The sequence below is a fragment of the Anabrus simplex genome, chromosome 1 (assembly GCF_040414725.1).
Source record: "Anabrus simplex isolate iqAnaSimp1 chromosome 1, ASM4041472v1, whole genome shotgun sequence".
Lineage (NCBI taxonomy): Eukaryota > Metazoa > Arthropoda > Insecta > Orthoptera > Tettigoniidae > Anabrus > Anabrus simplex.
In genome coordinates this window covers 234039103-234063224 of record NC_090265.1, presented here as the reverse complement: position 1 = coordinate 234063224, position 24122 = coordinate 234039103, and the positions used below count along the sequence as shown (strand labels likewise).

The following is a 24122-nucleotide window of genomic DNA, read 5'->3' as shown; positions in this document are numbered from 1 at the left end:
GTGAAAGAGACCATTTGCTGGGAAAGATAACGTTTAGTGAAGATCACACTCCGCATCCTCAGGCGTACAGTGACATAGTCATTCCGGGGATACACGGGAAAAGATACAGATGCGCTCAAGCCTCATCAACTTGATCACGAATGCTTGTTATCAACTTATCAGTACCTGAATGCCAGCTATTGAAGATTTGGTATTTCTCACCCTTGTCCTTAAAAAGAGAGAAAAAATAGTATTTTTACTTGTTCCGCAAGTAGTGTAGCTATAGTCTTTGTTCTATCTATATTACTTACAGATTGCTGATGTTTCGCATACAATTACAGTATAATAATAATAATAATAATAATAATAATAATAATAATAATAATAATAATAATAATAATAATAATAATAATAATAATAATAATAATAATAATAATAATAATAATAATACCGAGCGAGTGGCCGCGTGGTTTGCGGCACGTAGCTGTCAGTTTGCATTCGGGAGATAGTGGGTTTGAATCCCACTGTCGGCAGCCCTGAAGATGGTTTTCCGTAGTTTCCCGCTTTCACACAATTTACATACTGCGGCTATACCTTAATTAAGGCCACGGCCGCTTTCTTCCCACTCCTAGCCCTTTCCTATCCCATCGTCGCCATGTGTCGGTGCGACGTACAGCAAATTCTAAGATAATAATAATAATAATAATAATAATAATAATAATAATAATAATAATAATAATAATAATAATAATGTGTTTATTAAATACTTTCCTAAGGCTTTCGGAAACGCCGAGATAACGGAATTTTGTTCCGCAGGAGTTCTTTACGTACCAGTAAATCTACCGGCACGAGGCTGGCGATTTTAAGCGCCTTCAAATAACACGGGTGGTAGTTCGACGGGACTGTCGTATATTGTAGATAATTTAGATCAATGTAATTATTTCAGCTTTTTAGAGTATGACGGTATAATATAATATTCTTGTTAAATCAATTAGTACTAAATCACTACGGTGAAGGAAGAAAAAATGAGAATCTAGACTGGCCGTACTTTTAAGTTGAAAGGAACAAGATCCTTTTTTCACTTAAGTAAGAGAAGTGAACATAGTCCTTATTACGTCTAGTTATTCACTGGACCAATTAAAAGTCATTGGAGATATTGAAAGTACAAGTATAATTAGTTGTTCCGTTTTACATGCTGGAAGTTTCAGGAATAAATATTTGAAAGGAATTTAGCGTACTGAGATATAATGGACTATGCTTTGTGAGGATTGAGATTTATGGCGAGTACATTTGGGGAGAATTATACCAAAAGAACGCACACTGAGATAAAAAGAGCTTTTGAGGTTTCACTTGAGGAGTAGAAGGAGAATAACTGTTTATTTTTATTGCAGTTTTTGTCTTAGGCATAACATGGGAAATTATTAATTCCACTGCATTATTATATCCTGTTATATCATGCATTCATATGTATTCTTGTATTTCTACAGGGTAACAATCGGCGCCTCAAAGAAGTGAGTGGGATCGGAAATGAAGGAAGCGGAGTTGTCAGTTTTCTTTATTTGTTTGTTTCAAGTTTGCTGCTAACTTCATAATTATCATATAGTGAGATCAACTGAGAGGTATTGACATGATAATAACCCTTGACACTACTCTAATAACACCACAAGCGAACTAGCACAATATTAAACAAGAGGACAAGATATTGCAACCCAGCGCGCCAATCCACGCGGAGTTGACAAGAAACTGTCATCCAGTATTTTCAGGTTTTCATTGAATAACGCTGGGTTCTCCCCGGTGCGGCTTGACTCGAATAACATTTCCCATTTAATCTACTGAAGCTGTCATTGGCGCGGCAAGGAACATCAAAGCCGCACCGCTCAGGTGGCGTTAGGAAAAGCACCGTAATAATTACACCAGCCTTCAAGATCAACAGAGAATTCATTAAATAATCTTTGAGGCAACACGTTTCTCTTTAGCAACCAAACCCAGACGTGGTGGTATTTGTTGCTCCTTTAAGGGAATGATTCACCCCAATCAATGCTTGTACCACACATGATGCAGCGGAAGTTTTGACTTAGAACGCCTACCGCGTGTAGAAATACAGTATCTACTCTATGTGTTGTTGCTGTTGTTGTTTTTTATGTTCTTGTTGACACTTTATTTCTTAATAGGCTACTAAATAAATGAACAGATCTTAAATACAAAGTCGACGAACAATGTATCTGTGTTATGAGGTGTAACATACAGTGGGAAGATTTCGACGTCAATATTACGTGCTAAAGATAAATCAGTATTTGAACAACCCAGATTCATGGAAGCTTTGATCGTCATACGGGGATATGGTTGCCAAGTTGTAACTCACGATCATTAAAATTTTGGGTGAGAAGAGAATGAGGTAACGTTTGGACGTAGATTTTTGCAACCCTTAGCACGGAGAAGGCACAAGCAGGGCAACGTCACACGTGTTCTTCCAGGTAGTGTGGCTTGTAACGTCAAACACTCACAAGATGCTCCTACTCGATTGGCATTTTCTCGGAAACTGAATAAGATGCTTCTATGATTAAATATTCTAGTTATACTGGATTTTACTAATCAAGGAAAAGAATTAACTGCAATTTCACTGTGAAGAAATGTGCACGATGGAGTCCCGCCCCAATACTTATGGCATTTAAGTACTTGATCAGCACTGATAAAAACTCCATACAACGGTTTTCAAACACCCTTGCATCTCTGATGATCATAACTATTTAATGTCCGGTTATTTTTACTTTGGTTGTTGATGATAATTGATAAATAATAATAAAAATATGCCTTTGCTGGCAAGACGTAGTGTTGACAGAGCACTATGTCCTTTGGTGTCGGCTAGAACAAAATTGCTACTTTCAAATTGACCTGTCTCAGTCTCATCCTTGGCTTTGACAGCATGAAAGTGCCCGATGGCGAGGTATGAGTGATGCTAGTAATGCCATTCCTTATGCAACCAGTCCCTCTTATGGATGGTGTGAATATGTTGCCCATAGGGTCGGTTGATGCGGGATTTCAGTGGGCTTGGCAGACTGAGATAATAGCAACTGTCAGATATCCGGTCCACTGAATCCTTCAGAAGCGTCCAAGTCGTATGATATTCCACGGACAACGCTACGTAGGTAATGAACTATGTCCTCTGCCTGCCAGCTTTCTTTCTTTCTTTCTTAATCTTTTTATCCTCCAGGGATGGTTTTCCCTCGGACTCAGCGAGGGATCCCACCTCTACCGCCTCGAGGACAGTGTCCTGGAGCCTGAGACTTTGGGTCGGAAGGACCAGTACCTCGCCCAGGCGGCCTCACCTGCTATGCTGAACAGGGGCCTTGTGGGGGGACGGGAAGATTGGAAGGGAATAGACAAGGAAGAGGGAAGGAAGTGGCCGTGGCCTTATGTTAGGTAACATCCCGGCATTTGCCCGAAGAAGAAGTGGGAAACCACGGGAAACCACTTCCAGGATGGCTGAGGTGGGAATCGAGTCCGCCTGTACTCACTTAACCTCCCGAGGCTGAGTGGACACCGTTCGTGGCAGAGCCGGGAATCGAACCCGGGCCTCCGGGGGTGACAGGTAATCATGATAACTACTACACCATAGGCTCTGCCTTCTATAGCAAGGAAAAAATACATGCAAAAGGCTTGTCACGTTGATGGTTGGAGAGTGCTTCGCCATAACATATTATAGGAAGAAGAACGCAAAATTAAACCCCATCCGAAAACAGAAACGTGCATTGTGGCAAGTGATATAGTATGAGAAAGGTGTTCATAAACAACATTTTTATTGGTGGCCATATTACAAGACTGCCCTCTAGAATGGTCTATTGTGTCCTGTTACACAAGAAAGGCAGGAGAATTTTTTTGCTATTGGCTTAACGTCGCACCGACACAGATATGTCTTATGGCGACGACGGGAGAGGAGACGGCTAGAACTGGGAAGGAAGCGGCCGTGGCCTTAATTAAGGTACAGCCTGGTGTGAAAATGGGAACCCGGAAAACCATCTTCAGGGCTGCCGACAGTGGGGTTCGAACCTACTCTCTCCCGAATACTGGATACTGGCCGCACTTAAGCGACTGCAGCTATCGAGCTCGGTACAGGAGAATTTAGCGCACATTGAGTTTATCAGCTGATCAGTCAGTTGTGTGCATGGTTCTACTCTGACCAATGAGAGAGTGTGTAAGCTAGTACTGAGCAGTTTTGAGGGATGCACAGATTTCCTAGCCTGAAATGAATATTTCCTGCCACTAGTTACTAACGACCGTGAGTGTACCTGCTCTTGAAACACAGGTTTACGATAACTGCCAACGACCCCTATCTAGAGCTGCTCCACTTCCTTTAAGACTGTAATTGGTTGCTTGGAATATATTCACGGAACTATTTACCTGTCGTAAGAGGTGACTGAAAGGGTTCTCAGGGTAGGATTGTGGGTTAACACCCACAGGACCCCTAGCTAACAATGACATTGCTTCCCCTTTTTACAAGTAATGCTGGGATAGTTTAACTGAAATGGGAAGAATCTAATGGTGGCTTTGGCTCTGGCTTGACGGAAAACTGGAATGAGACAGTGTACAGTACAACACACATGTGAGACGTCTTGCTACTATACACATTTAACCAGATCAAGTGTTCGATTGGCCTACCTAGTTTCGTCCATAATGACCTGGTGAGTGCAACATTGCGCCCTTCTCAAATGTTGTGGTACAATTTGCCAGTATCAGCAGGCGTGCAGCAGAGTGATGTTCCAGAGGCAGTGACACATAACAAAGCTTAACTAAGCGTGGAGAGGTTCTCCCTCGCTTGACCGCTTCGCCACAGCACTGTCTTGTAAAAAGATAAAGCGAACCGCGCTCTACCGCTGTCTGAATTACTAAGCAGATACACTTATGTATTACATTAACACTGAACTCCATATATCCCCCACTGATTGTCATTCCAATGTATTCCTCTAGGACCCAGTTGACAGGATTATTATTATTATTATTATTATTATTATTATTATTATTAATGCTACTTGCTTTACGTCCCACTAACTACTTTTACGGTTTTCGGAGACACCGAGGTGACGGAATTTTGTCCCGCAGGATATCTTTTACGTGCCAGTAAATCTACAGACACGAGGCTGACATATTTGAGCACCTTCAAATATCACCGGACTGAGCCAAGATCGAACCTGCCAAGTTGGAGTCAGAAGGCCAGCGCCTCAACCGTCTGAGCCACTCAGCCCGGCATTATTATTATTATTATTATTATTATTATTATTATTATTATTATTATTATTATTATTATTATTCCCTGTTATCTTCCATTCCAGCAACACTCTCCAATATAATTTCATCTGTCAGTCATTAATCATTGTCCCAGATGAGCGCGACAGGCTTCGGCAGCCAGCACAATTCCTATCCTCGCCGCTCGATGGGCGAACTACGTAGTCCCGCCCCAATACATACGGCATTTAAGTGTTTGATCAGCACTGATAATAACTCCAAGGAACGATTTTTTAAACACCCTTGATCGTCGCCATAAGACCTATCTGTGTCGGTGCAACGTAAAGCAAAAAAAAACAAAAAAAACAAACAAGAAAACACCCTTGCGTCTCTAATGATCATAAGTATTTAATGTCAGGTTACTTTTACTTCGGTTGTTCGTGATAAATATTATTATTATTATTATTATTATTATTATTATTATTATTATTATTATTATTATTATTATTATAGACATGATACTGTATAGGCTTTTGGGCTTGTTTAAGAGGCCTTTCTCGCGGCGGTAGAGATTTTCTTCTGATGACGCAGAGCATAGTTCTCTGCGAAACGCAAAGAATTTCACCTTATTTTCTTGACACAGCATAAGCCCAAAAGCCTATACAGTATCATGTCTATAAGTACGGGCCGTGAAAGCATCAATGGCAATATTATTATTATTATTATTATTATTATTATTATTATTATTATTATTATTATTATACATCTATATTTAATAATAATAATAATAATAATAATAATAATAATAATAATAATAATAATAATAATAATAATAATAATAATAATAATACGTTGAAGAATATTTAGTTTTCCAATAACTTAAAAAAATGAATATTTGCTTCACGTCCAACTAAAAAAATGCGTTTTATTCGCGACGCCGAGGTCCCCCATGAGTTCGGAGGTGTTAATTGTTTAAGGGTGAAGTACGGTTCGGCAACCATCCTGTCTTAACTTTGCCAGAGGAAACACAGAAGATTTCTGAGCTTTGTTAAATGAAGTATCGGCAAGAGAACCTGATAGTTCACGAAGGGCGTGAAAACAAAAAAGCTTCTTAGGCCTCGCAAACATCATACCATCGGAGAAAACAAAATTTGACCAAGAGAAGTGAGACAAGGGAGAAAGTGAAAAGTTTGGCACAAGTAGTCTAAGTGAAAGCAATATCCGGCCCTTTTAGGGGTTTTGAAGTTTATAGCCAACTTTCTCAATTTGAGAGCTACTGAGGAATGTCCCCTTTTATCCTCTTTCGACATGCATGGGACACGGGGTATGCGTTCTATTTCCTCATCTCGAAGGGATGTCAGTGAACCTACTGACACGAAACTGACGAAGGTAAGTAACCTTCAAATACAAGCAGTGTGAGCTGGGCTCGAAGCTGCCACCTTGAGGCCACTACACAGGTAAGTTTCAAGTGATATTCTCTGACAGTCGAAAGTCAAGCTGTTCTCGTTCAAGCAAAGGAAGGCTTGTTTCTTTAGAGACGAGGATATGCTGTCAAAATGGTTCAACCTATTTGACGTCCTTCGTTAAGCTTCAGTAGTGAACTTCGACATTTCTGTCGAACAATTCTCGCTGGTTGAAGCTTTTGAGGTACGAGCCGCTGCACGTCGCACTAGTTTAACTTCGTTCGTATTCGCCATAGCAGTAAATCAACATGACTGTGATCAGAATTCTAACTAGTTTAAGAAAAAGAAGAAAAATATAACAGTCTTTCTTTAAAGATTTGTACGCTTCAATACTTGAATCTCCAAGTCAACATGAGCAAAGACTTCGGGAGTCGCGTTTCATATTCATTCTGTCGCTGCCGAGAGCAATATCAATCCATCATCGGATTTCTACTTTCTCGAATTTGCATTTGAAATCTTTTGTATTCTTGTGTCGTTTCATATTCAGGCTGACTAGCCCTCCAGAAATTCAGGGATGCACAAGGAGATGTGAAATTGTTTCCCGCACCAGGAAGTAACCAGCCAGTGTCGTTTACGGCAGCAGTGAATTAGTCATGAGCACACAAACTATCACCTAAGATAATTCAATGTACAGTTTTCTTTTACACATCTCTAACAATACTTACAACTACAAAACATGCCAAAGATTCGGTAGAAGAGAATGAAGGACAGCCTGAATGTAGAAGAAATTTTGCGGACTTGTAGAACGTGGTCGAATAGGGTTTAGCTCCCTTCCTTCCAGTAACGGCGATTAGGAATTAGAACTGGGAGGACAAAAAATGTACCGAACACAAACATTATCCGAGTTTGTGGGATATAGCCATGGGGGGGAGGTATATTCATCAAAACTGGAAGTAAAAACTAGGTAAGTTTTTATGCTCTCTGAGCGAATTTCGACAGAGAGGTAGAGGATGATAATTCACCAACTTAAAAGCGGTTATAATAGTTTTTTGAGTTTTGATTCAATAGACACAAAAGACACAAAAATATACCTATTCCACCATCAAGAGAGAGAGAGAGAGGCCAAAGAAAAAAATCATATTATCCTTAATGTCGTATCTGTACGGTCAAATCCAGAAAACGGTGACTTCTGAAACCACCCAAGCTAGGTTCGAACCCCACCGTCGGCAGCCCTCAAGATGGTTTCCCGTGGTTTCCCATTTTCACACTGGGGAAATTCTGTGGCTGTACCTTAATTAAAGCTACGCCCGCTACCTTTCCAAACAGCCATTTCCCATCCTTGCGTCGCCGAAAACCTTCCATGTATTAGTGCGGCGTTAAACCACTAGTGAAGAAAAGGACTTACAATACTGCAGACTGCACTGGGGGTAGGACTATTTCAGGAAAAATCTTGACTCATCAGGATGAGCGAAAAGGTAAGTTCCCGGTTTTATTGTTCAGAAGCAAAGGGACAGTGTTCGCTCAAACTTACATACGCGTTAGTTTGTAATCACACGGATGGATGTGCGATGTATGAATGGTGTATGAGTCGGAAACCAGAACCTAGGCACAGTGACAGTAGAAAAATGGTGAAGTTACTGAGCGAGTGGTCACTGGAGAAGGTTTATAAAGTGATCCGCTTACTGCGGGAAAAGACACGGAACATGTAAACATTTACGGTAGGATTGTATCTGTATAAGGAGAAAAAGTGATAATGTGGAATTGTTGCAGTGAATTTTTGGAGGCTCGAACGGTTGTGAAAGGCAAAGAAAGAAATGGCCGTCATCAATATCAGTCATTTATGAAAATAGTACGGAAGAACAGGTGTGTAACAATGAATCAGTTACAGGTGTTCAACAAACGGGTCATCACTCTCTATCGTCAAGAAAAGAGAAGCTCACTTTAGGTTATGACAAATAATTGAATAACTTTACTATTTTTAAAAATATGGGAGTGATGCCAAAATAAACTAGAGTTCCTTACATTGATCTCTCTTTACCTGTCCACCTACAAAACATTAGGGAAACTTATAATTTGTTACTTACTACTTACTATCGTAATTCCTCTTCACGAGCCAATAAACAGTTATTAAACTGAAGATATTGCATTTTGTAGAAATTAAAATAGTCTGGAGTACACGAATAAATATTTGTAAAAATGTATATAATTCTTACCATTTGCTCGATGGCTGGATGTCCCTTTAACGATGGTGTATGCATGGGCCTGAAACAAAGAAAGATATGTTGGTATACCTATGAAAAATAAAAACAAAAATGAAATTGAAATATAATTTCGATAATACACAGACAATTTCGCCCACTGAACATATGCAACTCACTGTGAACCTCGAACCACGTCACAAAACACACTTCTCACTGACTACATCAATACTGAATTTCCAAACACAAATTTACTTCTCAATGCCTCGCCTTCTAAACCATTCTTCATTTGAGGGTGGAATTTCTGTATTATACTGTATTGGTACCAAACGCTGATGGTATTAGCAGCATTGGAATTATTTTCCATTCTTAGCGAACATAAACTAATTGTCTACATAAGGCAGTTAATCCAGGATTTCATTGTCCTGAAGATGGACCTGCCTATCAATCTATCAATATATCCCTTTCTCCCTTTTCCGTTTTTTATTACAAGTTGCTCTTTGCGTTACATCGACAAAGAAAGGTCTTATGGAGACGATGGGATAGGAGTGGGAAGGAAGGGGCCGAGACATTACTTAAGTTACAGCTCTAGCATTTGCTTGGTGTGAAAATGGGAAACCATGCGAAGCCATCTTCAGGGCTGCCGACAGTGGGGTATCAATCTCTGTTGTTTCATTTAGAGTTCGGATTTTTCGGTTACAGATGAAAGTGTCATGTAGCCCGCTTTACGGCCGTGTTTGGGGAGATGTACCAAATTCAAGGGTGTCATAGACCGTAGCCCCTAAGGTTTATGCAAATTACACTTCAAGCCCGTTATGCGGGCTAGAAAATATTTGCCACTTGCTTCAGGAAGTTTGCAATCTAACCTGTTACTGCACAAACATCCGAACTCTACATCATTATGGTATTGGCATAGCTGTTGAATACACTCTCCAGGCCAAACAACACATTCCACTCAGCATTTGTTTTTCCTCCCTAACTGATAACGACAATTTACAATCAAAACTAAAAGTATTATTTCATTAAGGCTAATATTTCCAGGCTAAGATTCCTCTGTCTACACAGACAACTGCTTCTTTTGTGGTCATCAAGAGTAGGCTTACGAACGAAATTGCAGAATAATTTAACAAATATTCAAAGAATTGGAAATAGCATTCATTCCAGACTTCACGGCACATTACACAACAGGAAGAATTGGCTTCACTATGTTCGCTGAAAGGAAACGTTCATATTAACAAGTCACAGTACCCGGAAGAGACTGAATGGCCATAAAAGACCAGTAGGTCTAATTTTAGTCAGACATATTATTAATTTATCTAGCCCGGGAGCAAGGTGTTTGCGCTTTTCATAACCCACACCTCTTTATATAAACACGACTCACCTCACTAACAAATAACACAGAAACACGCAATCCATATGCGTTACGACCCTAAGAATTGGGAGTGTACAGTCAATAATGCATTGTCTAGTTACCAAAGACATGTTTATACAAAAGTATAAACCCTATGAGAAATAATTTTACGAGTGATTTTAAATTGCAAACTTTTTTGAAAGTAAGTTGTGGTTCATGTGTAATGTATTGACGTGTAGATTAAAAATACATACATTATAAGCGCCATAATCAATTACGTAGTAAATTACAACGATGTGATCTTTAATTTACAAGACCACGCGCCAATCATAACAGCAGTCCGTGTAGGCAGTGTAAACATGACGACAGGAGCTGATTCGGATAAACGTTTGCTATGGTCAACATACAGTAGGTCATATCCAAAGTCACCTGACGTCTAGGAGCACCAGTCCTGTTTGGTATGCTAAGGCCACAAAATCTGGTTGAATTGCTCTTTAAACCCAATGTAATTACGAAACAAATCATAACGTATTCTTCTTCGAGAAGTCTTATGCCAACACGGAGGGAAAATTTTATTTTTATGGTTGAATCGGTAGAAATATTGAGTGATATGATAGATTTATAGATGATGCCCTGTGGCCTACCATCAGGGTCACCCTTCCTGGGTGTATAAATTATCTTCAGCCACTCGAAGAGCTACATTTTCCGTGGTTCAAGGAGGTACTTAAGTCGACCAAAGATCACAGAATCTTTAACAATTTCACTTTGCACCATGGACTAAGGATTCATGTTCGTCAGTATACCATCAGTTTTGTTCTCTTGTCTTCATATACTTTGATAGATATTCTCGGACTAGCTGGAACCGCGGGCTGCTGGCTGGAGGATCAGTGGAAGGATCAGGTCATTCTACCGCAAATACGTCAAGGTGTCTGGTCAATGTCTGGGGCATATCTACGTCGTAAACGTCTAGGTTTTGATCATTTTCACACACTTTACTGAATATTCATTCCTGAATATCCAATTTCCCGAAAAATATTGTTCCTGAAAGGTGATTTCTCGAATCTAAGTCTTCTAAGCCACAAACCTGAATTTTATTTCATACGTATATATTTACGATTATATCTGAAAGTCCCCCGAAAAAAACTGATATTCACTGATAATGATTGGCTTATTTTTTTAGATAAGGAGTTTTCTTAATACAGCGTAATGAATGTATTGTGTAGCATCACAGATAGACCTATTATTGTAACATGAGCTCGAGGTAGAAAGGAACTGCCGTTCGGTTGTTGGGTTCATCTAAATGTAGGAATGGTGCAGGAGATAACATTCACTGGGATTGTAGACCTCCAAAACCGACATGAAGTGCGTTTGAAGGTGAAATTGTACGAATTAATTTTAATAGTGCAATTAATGCATGTTTGCATATAGTCGAGATTAGTGCCCACATTTCAAATTTCGGATTATTGTGCATGTTTTCGACTTTAATTGTGCATATTTCAACGTGTTTTACAAGCATCTTTCAGGAATGAAACGGTTGAAATGGTACTGCAACTTATCAGGACACACTTCTAAATCACACCAGAATCAGTCAAGAAGCTAGAAACAAGTGGATTGCGTCTTGGTGATTCGCTGAACATTATAGCGAACGTGAAATGGGAGGTACCTCAGGAAACCTCGGTCTCCGTCTGCAAACAACATTTCGTGATGTCCTTAAGCGAAATCCGGCCTACGACATTATGATACCTATACAGTATACGAATATTAGGGTGCTACTTATAATGTGGATCTACTAGAATGTTTAACGCCTGCACTCGCTCCCGGATTCAAGTACTGTCCTGTCACATCCTTAAGTGTAGGGAGAGCATTCATTCTCCGCATTGTAGCAAGATTTTAACAGAGAAACGCCGCAGATTTAAACCACAAAACTTAGAGAAGACTGTTTTAGTGTACTGCAAAGCAAATTATGGACTGGGAAAGTAGAGTGTGCAGTGTAAAATGAAAGAGGAGTGTGTAATTATGTTTAATCACGTGTGTGATTTTTTTACACGACTTTCTTAAAACCTTACTAATTGATTTATCATGTGTATTAACACACTGTCTTATCTAAGAGAAGTGTGCATATTGTTTTAACAGTGAACACTGGAAGATTGATACATCTCACAAACTATGCACGGATTGCTTGTACTAGTGGAACATTCGCAGCAGTAAGTATTGTGTTTGTTATAAATTCAGTTGTTTATTCATTATCATGATTTTATGTATTAGTGTGGGTGAATCGCGTGTGTCTAGGTAAAGGAATGTTACGTTTGTATTTCATACAAGTGTTTAATAGCATGAAAATAAGTGCATACTTAAATGCATATTTCATGACTTTTTGCACTAAAGTCGCATGCATACATTTGTGATTTATACAACATATAAATTTATAAGTTACGTTCCAAACATGTTTATGCTTGGGCAATAACGTCTAAACTCCTTATACTGTGACAGCATTGAACGGGGTAGCTGAATTTCGTTCATACACATGAGCCTAATGTAAAGAAAGCTCGGACGGAGCTCCAGTGACAGCAATAGACGTCTTTACTACCTGAGGACACATGGTTATAACTTCACATTACAAAATGATTATACAGCAAAGTCACCACTTTCACGAATAGTCTGCAAGCCTGTGTGAATTTGCTAAACGTCGCCACAATCCTCTATTTGGAACTAGTGCTGTGGCCTCATTTAGTTCTATACCTCTTATCTTTAAATCGTTGAAAACTGAGTCTAACCATCGTCGTCTTGGTCTTCCTCTACTTCTCTTACCCTCCATAACAGAGTCCATTATTCTCCTAGGTAACCTATCCTCCTCCATTTGCCTCACATGACCCCACCTCCGAAGCTGGTTTATGCGTACAGCTTCATCCATCGAGTTCGTTCCTAAATTAGCCTTTATCTCCTCATTCCGAGTACCCTCCTGCCATTGTTCCCACCTGTTTGTACCAGCAATCATTCTCGCTACTTGCATGTCTGTTACTTCTAACTTACGAATAAGATATCCCGAGTCCACCCAGCTTTCGCTCTCGTAAATCAAAGTTGGTCTGAAAACGGACCGATGTAAAGATTCGTCTGGGAGCTGAGTTCCTTCTTACTGAATACTGTTGATCGCAACTGCGAGCTCACTGCAATTAGCTTGATTCAATCTCACTTATTATATTACCATCCTGGGAGAACACACAATCTATATACTTGAAATAATCGACCTCTTCTAGCTTTATATCACCAATCTGATATTAAATTCTGTTGAATTCCTTACCTACTGACATCAATTTAGTCTTCGAAAGGCTAGTTTTCATACCATACACATTGCACCTATTTTCAAGTTCTAAGATATTAGACTGCAGGCTTTCGGCACAGTCTACCATTAAGACCAGGTCGTCAGCATAGGCCAAATTGCTTACTACATTTCCACCTAACCTGAATCCCTCCCTGCCATTTTATACCTCACAGCAGATGATCCATGTAAACTACGAACAGCAAAGGTGAAAGATTACAGCCTTGTCTAACCCCTGTAAATACCCTGAACCAAGAACTCATTCTACCATCAATTCTCACCGAAGCCCAATTGTCAACATAAATGCCTTGGATTGATTTTCATAATCTACCTTTAATTCCACAGTACCCCAGTATAGCGAACATATTTTCCCTCGGTACCCTGCCATATGTTTTCTCTAGGTCTACGAAACATAAACACAACTGCCTATTCCTCTCGTAGCATTTTTCAATTACCATTCAAATAACATACAATTAATTTTTTTTTCATCTCTTAATTTCGGTATTACTTTCAGTACTTCGAGATGACTAACTCAACATTCTTGTAAGCTGTATACCACACGCAGCACTATCCCCCACCACACAAACACGCAGCTTCCCATACACAGCAGAAACCACCCACAGAGGGTGTGCCATACCAGTCTAGCAACAGCGGTATGAAATTACCATAATTATATCTTGTTTATAAGGTGTTACTCAGACGAGGCGATACGCTTGGCAATAATGTAATTAAATTTTGGTGTAGCAAAGAAATGAACTCAGAGTATTCTTGAAGAAAAAAGTGATCTCTCAGAAGAAGTCAATTTTACATCGCTCTGTTTTCAAACATATACAGTATACTCAGAAAATAGAGGCAAAAACATTATAGTAGCGGGAATAGTACTGACACGAAGAGGTGTCAACAATGGCTGGTTTCGGAATGAGGAGATCACAGATAACTTAGGAATGAACTGAATGGATGAAGTTGTGTCTATGTGTCTATGAGCCCGTTTCAGCTGTGGAGTATAATAATAATAATAATAATAATAATAATAATAATAATAATAATAATAATAATAATAGTAATAATAATAATAATAATAATAGACTAACTAAAAGAATCTTAGAGTACCTTTGGGAAAAGAAATCAACCACCACCTGGATTGAAGAAGTCAAGAAAAACCTGGAAAGGAACAACATACGAGAAGAAGAATTATTGGAAAGAAAGATTTTTAGAAAGAAAGTCTTACAAATGGAAGTTTTTCTAGGGAGGAAGGAAAAGGAAACAGGCACAATGTCGACTGAAGACAGGAAAAAGAAGCACAGTGAAACAATGAAAGAATACTGGAAGAAAAGGAAAGAACAACTAAGGAGGAAGAATTGAAATTCTAACGTGGTCCTTAGAAGGCCGGAACGCAATAATAATAATAATAATAATAATAATAATAATAATAATAATAATAATAATAATAATAATAATAATAATAATAATAATAATAATAATAATAATAATGCGCGGCTGTGAGCTTGCATCCGGGAGATAGTAGGTTCGAATCCCACTATCGGCAGCCCTGAAGATGGTTTTCCGTGGTTTCCCATTTTTTTTGCTAGGGGCTTTACGTCGCACCGACACAGATAGGTCTTATGGCGACGATGGGATAGGAAAGGCCTAGGAGTTGGAAGGAAGCGGCCGTGGCCTTAATTAAGGTACAGCCCCAGCATTTGCCTGGTGTGAAAATAGGTTTCCCATTTCCACACCAGGCAAATGCTGGGGCTGTACCTTAATTAAGGCCACGGCCGCTTCCTTCCAACTCCTAGGCCTTTCCTATCCCGTCGTCGCCATAAGACCTATCTGTGTGGGTGCGACGTAAAGCCCCTAGCAATAATAATAATAATAATAATAATAATAATAATAATAATAATAATAATAATAATAATACCGAGCTCGATAGCTGCAGTCGCTTAAGTGCGGTCAGTATCCAGTATTCGGGAGATAGTAGGTTCGAACCTCACTGTCGGCAGCCCTGAAAATGATTTTCCGTGGTTTCCCATTTTCACATCAGGCAAATGCTGGGGCTGTACCTTAATTAAGGCCGCGGCCGCTTCCTTCCAACTCCTAGCCCTTTCCTGTCCCATCGTCGCAATAAGACCTATCTGTGTCGGTGCGACGTAAAGCAACTAGCAAATAATAATAATAATAATAATAATAATAATAATAATAATAATAATAATTTCATGAGACAATTTCCAACCTGGTGCAGACTTTGTAAAACAGGCCCTTGTACGAGAGCATGAGGCATCTGCTGTGGGGTGGAAACTGCGTGTAAATGCAATGGAAGATAGTGTTGAATTTGTCGTGTGAGTTGCAGGAATGCTGGGGACAGCACAAACGTCAAGTCTCCAAGCCAAGGAAATTAACTGTTTAAGATTAAAATTCCTTGAAGCGATCATCAAACGAATCCAGGACCCTGAGAAACAAAGGCAAAGACACTAGTCTTTCAGCCATGGAGCGGGACGAATGTAGCGTCATGTGAGCCGAATGGAGGTTATAGGTTACTTACAGTACAAGGATAATGGACTCGGCCAATGAGGGCAAGCTAAGCAGAGAGAGATCAAGGAGATGGTGGTTGGACTCAGTTTTTAATGATTTAGAAGGTAGGATGTGCGGTAATTAACGAAGCAGTAGAGCTAGTTTACAGGAAAGGATTGTGGTGGAACTTAACTCATTGAATGAGGCTTGCTTACCAAACGTTGAAAGGTATAACAGACTATAATGAAACATTTATTATTATTATTATTATTATTATTATTATTGTAAACAAGGTTGGGTTTACAAAAAGCACAACTTCTTTATTTGCTTCACATGTAAAATTACAATATTTACACTAACAAAACTGAAAGTTATCTCGAAGCTAATTGAACTATGAATTTGGAGAAAGAGTCTGTCTTTGTACACTATATACACGTTGGAGTATTCACGTTCACTACTATTTCGGAAAGATAGTCCTTGTGACATGAAAAGTTCTTGATAGTCGAAAACTATCAGAAGCACTGACGTAAATATCTCAGAGAGCCCTTCCTTGTTGAAGTGTCTGAGTTCATTAACGTAAGTTCAATGACTGAAGAGTTCCTACTTAGCGAAACTAAGTCGATAATGGGAGCTTGCATTAGCTAGGGAATGATAGTGGCATATAATGGTAAGACTGGGCATGGACAGCGGAATAGGCAAGAGGAGCGGTGACCCGAGGTGAGACCTCTTACTGCCAGAAATTCAGTCCACCTGGCCGAAGCACATTTTCAAGAGGAGTAGCCTCCGTGCTCGACGTAGGGTGTATTCTGGAGCTGGACACCGGGGTCAGTGGGCGTCTGGACAGGCTAGGAGCTCCTTTATATAGCACACACGACGTTCCAGGCACGCGCACTGAGGGCTGCGCGTCGAGGCTCGAAGAATAACACACTGGCACGCGTGTAGCTGGCTGGCGGATCGAGAAGGGAGCGACGGACATACAATAATAATAATAATAATAATAATAATAATTATTATTATTATTATTATTATTATTATTATTATTATTTGAGGGAAACATTGCCATAAATAGACAGCAGTTTTTAAGGTACAAACCTACTTTTCCTGGGTATATATAGTACTTCTATAGAAATGTATTTACATACATATAGACGGTGCGAGAGCAATATCTCGTATCCCACAATGCTCTTCCTATCCATTATTTTTCTTAAGACTGGTCACTCCTACCAACCACACATGGATATGCAGTCCATCAGAAAAAATGTTCGTTGCGTTCATTTTCCTATGCCTACTTGTTAAGGAAAACGAACGTTATTGTTCTGTACTGTAGGAATGTATATTTTTACGAAGTATTTACGCACTAATTGAGTAATGCGACGATGGTAGAGGGAAGGCCTAGGAGCGGGAAGGAAGCGGCCATGGCCTTAATTGTGGTACAGCCCCAGCATTTGTCTGAGGTGAAAATGGGAAAACACAGAAAACCATCTTGACGGCTGGCGACAGTGGGATTCGAACACACTATCTCCCGAATCCTACCTCACAGCTGCGTGCTCCTAACCGCAGTCTAACTCGCTCAGTGAGAATATTTTATTTAACCACAGTTTGGACATTCCAATATTATTTCTAATGTTTCTTTATTTGCCTTTATAAAGAATTTTTACTACCGTAATTTGTCGACATTGTTTAAATAGTTTATGTCTCCTGTGTTTTCTTATTCTATACTTTTAGAGACCATCATGCTTTATAAGGCCTAAATGAGGTACGGAAAGAGTTTATTTTAGGCGCCCACCTAAAAGATCTATTTAAGACCAAGAAATGTACTGTATTCTCATAAGATCAATGAATGAAGGAATATAAGAAATCCTCAATACGGTATTCACATTATTAGGAAGAGGAAGGGGGTGGGGCTCGAAGAGTAAATTGAATTACTTCGTCAGCGAATAAAGGGAGCTTGTTCTACGTGAATGTTGATGGCGTGATCATAGCTAAGGGGAATCCAAATTTTACGCGGAATCCGACACAAAGGAGCGTGAACTTTCATTTCAGAAAGTCCGCATGCATTGGCCGGTTTTTAGACAACGGCTGCTTTGATGACAAACCATATAAAACATACGCCAAGAAGCCCGAGAAAGATATCTATTCAACATTTCCATTCTATAAGGAGGAAAATCGTTTTTGGCTTTTTAAAGTGAAATTAGAAGCTACGAGTTTCTTGAGTTGATAGGAAGTTAACTCTACGTCAAGTTGTAGAACGCAATGAGTGACGACTGGACAACAGCATCGGATGAAAGACCAATAATTGTAATTTCCTTCCTCGATAAGAGCTTAATCAGAAGTTCAATCATCTCATAGGTCCTCGATGTTATTGACCTAGTTATAAAAGTATATAGCCTTATATTTCTCTCACGCGAAGAGCTACTGAAAGCTGTGATTCATACGAGACAGTTTGGACACTGCTTCGAGGAGAAGACACTCCGTGATCATTTATCGATGAACTGACATTTAACAGTATATCAATTTTGTTGATTCAGACCAATCAACTTTAAGACTACCTTTAAAGTAATGCTATCCTCAATGTAAGGGCACGTGAAGGAGTTAATGTCAGTACTCTTTCTTAATTGCATGTAGATGAAAAAGTAACTACATGAACAAATAAACCAAGATATATATATATATATATATATATATATATATATATATATATATATATATATATATATATATAAGCATAGAAAAGCACGCTCACTCATTAGGAAATTAAAATAAATTTACAAAATTGAAATAAATTGTTCTTTAACCTAATGAAGGAAGTTGAAGAAATTGAAGAAAGTAAGGAATGCTAGAAGATGGGATTTATATACGTAATTTGAAACAAAGGAGTGTGAAGGAATGTTTCAAGGAACATGATGTACAAGGACTAAATGGAAAGGCTGAAGGAAACACAATAGATGAAGACTGGGCAGTTGTGAAGAATGAGATCAGTAGGGCTGCTGGAGGGAAGTCAGGAAGAAAGGTAACTTCAAGTAAGAATCAGTGGATAACTCTGGAGACATTAGACCTGATTGATGAACGGCGAAAATACAAGAATGCAAAAAATGAAGATGGCAGAAAAGAATAAAGACGATTAAAGAATGGATTAGATAGAAAGTACAGGTCAGCTAGGAAGGAATGGATAAGTGGGAAGTTTAAGGATGTTGACATTTTTATGGTTCCTTTGGAGAAAGGAGAACTTGGTGTAATAATATTAAGAGCTCAGATGGAAAACCACTCCTAGGGAAAGAAGAAAGGCAGAAATGTGGGAGAAACATATTAAAAAATTGTATCAAGATAAAGAATAAGGTGGTAAGGTTCTGGAACAAGAAGGGTCTGTTGATGTTGATGAAATGGAAGAACCAATTTAGAGGTCACAATTTAGCAGAGCTTTGAGAGACCTCAATAGGAACAAGGCACCTGGAATTGATGACCTACCCTCAGGATTACTGACCACCTTAGGAGAAACCATCATAGGGATGTTGTTCCATTTATTGTGCAAGATGTATGATCCAGGAGAAGTGTCATCCGACTTTTGACAGAATGTTCTTGTAGCTATTCCCAAGAAATCTGGTGCTGACAAGTGTGAAAACTACCGCACCATTAGTTTAGTATCTCACGCTTGCAAAATTTTAACACGTTTTATTTACAGAAGAATGGAAGAATGGAAGGACAAGTTTGACCTGAGCTGGCAGACGGTCACTGTGGCTTCAGACGAAATGTAGGAACACGTGAAGCATTCCTAACTTTGCGTCTGATCTTAGAAGATCGAATTATAAAAGGCAGGTCCACGAACATGGCATTCGTAGATCTAGAAATTCATTCGATAATATTGATTGGACCAAGCTCTTTGAAATTCTGAAGGGGATCGGGATCAGAAAGAAGGATTATCTACAATCTGTACAAAAATCAGTCTGCAGTGATAAGAATCGAAGACTATAAAAACAAAGCAGTAATCCAGAAAGGAGTGAGGCAAGGCTGCAGTTTGTGCCCTCTTTTTCACTGTTTATATAAAGGAAGTCAAAGACGAATTTGTAAAAGCACAATACAAGGAGTGGAAGTCAAAAGTCTGAGATTTGCCGATGGTATTGGTATTGGCAGAAGTAAGGAGGTCATAAAATGCAGACTAGCACAAGCAAGGAAGGCCTTTGTTAAGAAAAGAATTGTGCTCACTTCGAACATTAATATAGGAATTAGAAAAACGATTTTCAAGACTTCCATCTAGAGCATGGCATTGTATGGAAGTGAAAAATCGACGATAACCAGCTCGAAAAAAAAAAGATGATAGAAGGTTTTGAAATTGCGCGTTACAGAAGAATGCTGAAAGTGAGATGGGAAAATCGAATCACGAATAAAGAGATACTGAATCGAATTGGACTATTTGAGGAAATTTGACCAGAAGAATAGAATGATAGGACACATCTTAAGACAAACAGGACTTGTTCAGTAGTGTTCGAGGGAAACGTAGGTGGTAAAAATGGCAGGGGTAGACCAAGGTATGAAAATGTTGTAGATATACAATGTAGCATTTACCTAGAAATGAAAAGGTTAGCACAGGATAGGGTGGTATGGAGAGCTGCATCAAACCAGTCTATATACTGGTGACCCAAACAACAACCTAATAAGAGCCACAAGTTTACTCTGTGGTGACAAACGAAAAGTTTTGGTATGTTTGTAAGGTGTTAATTCAACCAAAATGAAGTGACCTTTCTGATTTGAATGTTGTTCAAAATACAGAGGGACTTGAGTGAATTTCTGTATTTATTCATTTTAGCCTGATTTTCACAGAATTTAAAAGGAAAGTTACGGCCATATAGAATAATTCAAAATTTTATTTAAGAGCAATTAGTTTAGGAATATGGCTCTTTTTTAAGCGATCTGTCCTCAAAATACTCCGGATGAACCAATTTTTTTGTTCTATGCTATCAAATTTGGTTTCTAATCTTAATAAGGTCATAAAATATATAATACTTATTTATTAATTAAAAGCTATATCTTTAACAACACTTTTGCTAACAAGTGGCATCACATTTTAATATCCGGTAGTTAATTTTTCCATGCGTCGACTCAAGGTATTTCTGATTTTTCTGACATTTTGAAGATAATTATTACAAGTTATGAACACCACATGTGTACACGTTTCTGCAAAGTTCGAAGTCAATCAGAGCAAGACTGATTTGTCTCGAGCGTTTTTAATTCTAGGAAAAGTTACATTTGAGAGAAAGCAAAGTCAAAGTGGATGTACCCAGTTGAAAGGAAACGCATGCGTGATTTAAATGTCACCACCGAACTTTTCAGAATGCTCACACTTGCAAAGAAGGGAAGCATCCACCATGCGCCCCGACATTTGAAGTGTTTATAAGTACCAACGTCTCATTTTATTTTGGGGAGAGGCGTATTTATTGTCCAAAATTTCAATACGATCCCAATTAAAGCAGTATCTATGAGTAGGATGAGCAAATACCATTTAAGAGTGACTAATTCGGAAAAAAGTGAAAAAGTCTTTGCTACAATTTTGGTTCAGTGTTCCTGTTTGGTTGTTTTTCTTGGTGAAAATGTGTGTATTTTCTGTTCCGTAGTTTCAGAGGTAAGATACAAATTATAACGATCAAAGGCGAAGACTTTCCAATGAATAATGTGTTATGTATACTCATTCAACAAGTGCTGAATTAGAAACCAAGCACCTCACTCAGTCTTCGTTATATGGTAGTAGAAAAATTTGGGTTTTTTTTAACAATATTAGATTAGGTAATATCAGGAGCTCGATACAGAATATTATTGCCTTGCGATTAAAGTAGTTTCTTCAAGCAGACATTTCCAAGTCGGTGTATCATATCGTTGCAAATGTTTCACGATCAACTACTATGCAGATGGAGAGTCTGGATCCGTACACAAAATACATGAGCTCTCTTTACATTCGTCGTCAATGTGCCTAAAGTTTGTTCGGTTTTTACGTATGACCGACCATTCCTCACATCGTGGCTAGTTCTGCAGCAATAGTGTCCTCGGATCATCGTTGCTTACGCGTTTTCGGTAGAATTTCCAAGTAATCCTAGGTTTTTCTGCATACTTACATACTTATGCCAGGAAGAGTAACATGTCTAATGGCAAGTTTATCACAGTAAAACCGCGGTAAACAGTTATTCAAGGTATCATGTGCAAACCGTGTATTATGTGGACAGTATAACAGATATACGAAGTATTGTTGAGTTCCGGAGCTGATGAGACCATCTTCTCCAAATCCCTTGCTTCTCGCATTTTACTTTTCTCCGCTGCATCATCCCAACGTCGCGTCTGTAGAGATTTAATCTAGATTATTTATTAGTGTTCTTAATATTGACGGCGTGATGATTCATGAACCAGCGAGTAGTTTCTAATTAAGAATTTTATTTCCATCATGCTTCCGTAAGATTTCCAGTTTATCCGTCACTTAAAATTCATTTTAATAACACAGACACTACAATACAGCAAGGACAGCATGAAACTGACAAGCAAATTGTTTCAGAACTAAAAAGTGAGAGTGTGGGAGATTAAGGGTAACAAAAAAGCGGCAACCATACTATTCTGCACGAGAGTCTTCATCTTCTTTATTATAGCCTTATGCCGTGTCATACGGGGTCGGCGTTATCTTCTCTAATTTTCTTCCTCCAGATGTTCCTGTCCGCAGCTTCCTCTCTGTTCCAGCCTTTCTCTCTCAGATCTTCCGTTATCTTGACCCTGCATCTCAACTTCAGGCTTCCTTGCTTTCTTCTGTCATTTACCATCAAATTCTGGAGTCGTTTCCCCACATAATCCTCCTCTCGTCGCTGCACGTGACGAGACCATCGAAGGTCAATATCAACTCGACCTCACCTACATACGCACGGGGATGGAGGAGAGAGAGAGAGTTAGTAAATGTTTCGGCATTTCATTCTATCAATTCTCTTTACTCTTAAAAACGTTCTCACACTCGGCTTTCTTATTTCACTTCAGATTCCTAGTTAACATTTTTACTCTTCATAAAGGAATACGGAGCCCAAGTTTTCACTCTGTTCCGGAATTGAAATGACAGTCCACCTAATTGTTTAAGGAACACTTCCAGGAAAAACTAATTTTCGTTCAAATCTGGACTTATTTCTGTTAAAACAAGCGTTGATTATTATTATCAAAAGCTACTTTATTGTGGCGGAGTTAGGCCTCCCAGCCATTTCTTACACTTAACCACTTCATGTATATAAATGAGTACTAATTTACAATATAATTTTCACAATTTTACAATGTATTTCAACAATTTTCATTTTAACATATGGTAACAGTATAAAAACTGAAATGATCTAATTTAAACATATTAAATCTCTACAACCTAAAGTATAAATGAAACTAACTAAAGTATCACTGACTAAACTAACCAAAGTAAGTAAAATATAACTGAAGTATAAACTAGAACACATTACAATAAACAACCAAATTCACTATCATTCATGCATCCCATTCACACTCAAGAAAGACTGGAAGTCCTTATAAGATGACGCTAGCAAAGGGTTTTAAACTTTGTCATAGATTTAGCTTCCCTGATGTTATTGGGAACTTCATCCCATCAGCTCTTGGCGGTGTTCTTGAACGATCTCTTTTAGGTTGCGGTTCGATGTACAGGAATTTCTAGCATACAGCCTGACCGGGCATTGAACAGGTGTAGTGAACTAAGGTAGGGAAATCTGGTGGATAGGTAAGGGGGAGTAGTTGTATAGAATCTATGTCTGTCATTCAGTCGTAACCAAGACAACTGTCTATAGTATGGGGATACGTGGGCATATGGTCGTATGTCAAATGCATACCTGATGCATGCATTTTGGGCACGTGCCTTGCTCATCATTGATATCAACAAAACCTGTATCACAGTATTTCAGAATTGGGAGCAAAAGTGACTGAATGAGTTTTATTCTCAGGGACCAAGGAAATATATTTTTCAACCACTTCAGGGGATGCATGTTTTGATATAACGTTTAACACACTTTCGCCGCATGTTGCGACCAGTTCAATGTTTCGCTTATAGCCACACAAAGATTCATAACTGTTTCACAATGGAATAATGGTATTGTTTAGTGCTACAGGAGGAATTTCGTATAGTTTTAAGACGTATA

General features: G+C 38.8%; 1 protein-coding gene across 3 annotated transcripts in view; it reads right to left on the bottom strand.

Annotated features, from left to right (window-relative positions):
* The window catches only part of LOC136864356 (octopamine receptor beta-2R), a 1721356-nt gene that overhangs the window by 395170 nt on the left and 1302064 nt on the right, over window positions 1-24122 (bottom strand). For all 3 annotated transcript variants that reach the window (XM_068231021.1, XM_068231020.1, XM_067141254.2), the window contains one exon: window positions 8816-8864. In XM_068231021.1, the coding sequence (XP_068087122.1) occupies window positions 8816-8864 (49 nt within the window). The remainder of the gene's footprint in view (window positions 1-8815; window positions 8865-24122) is intronic.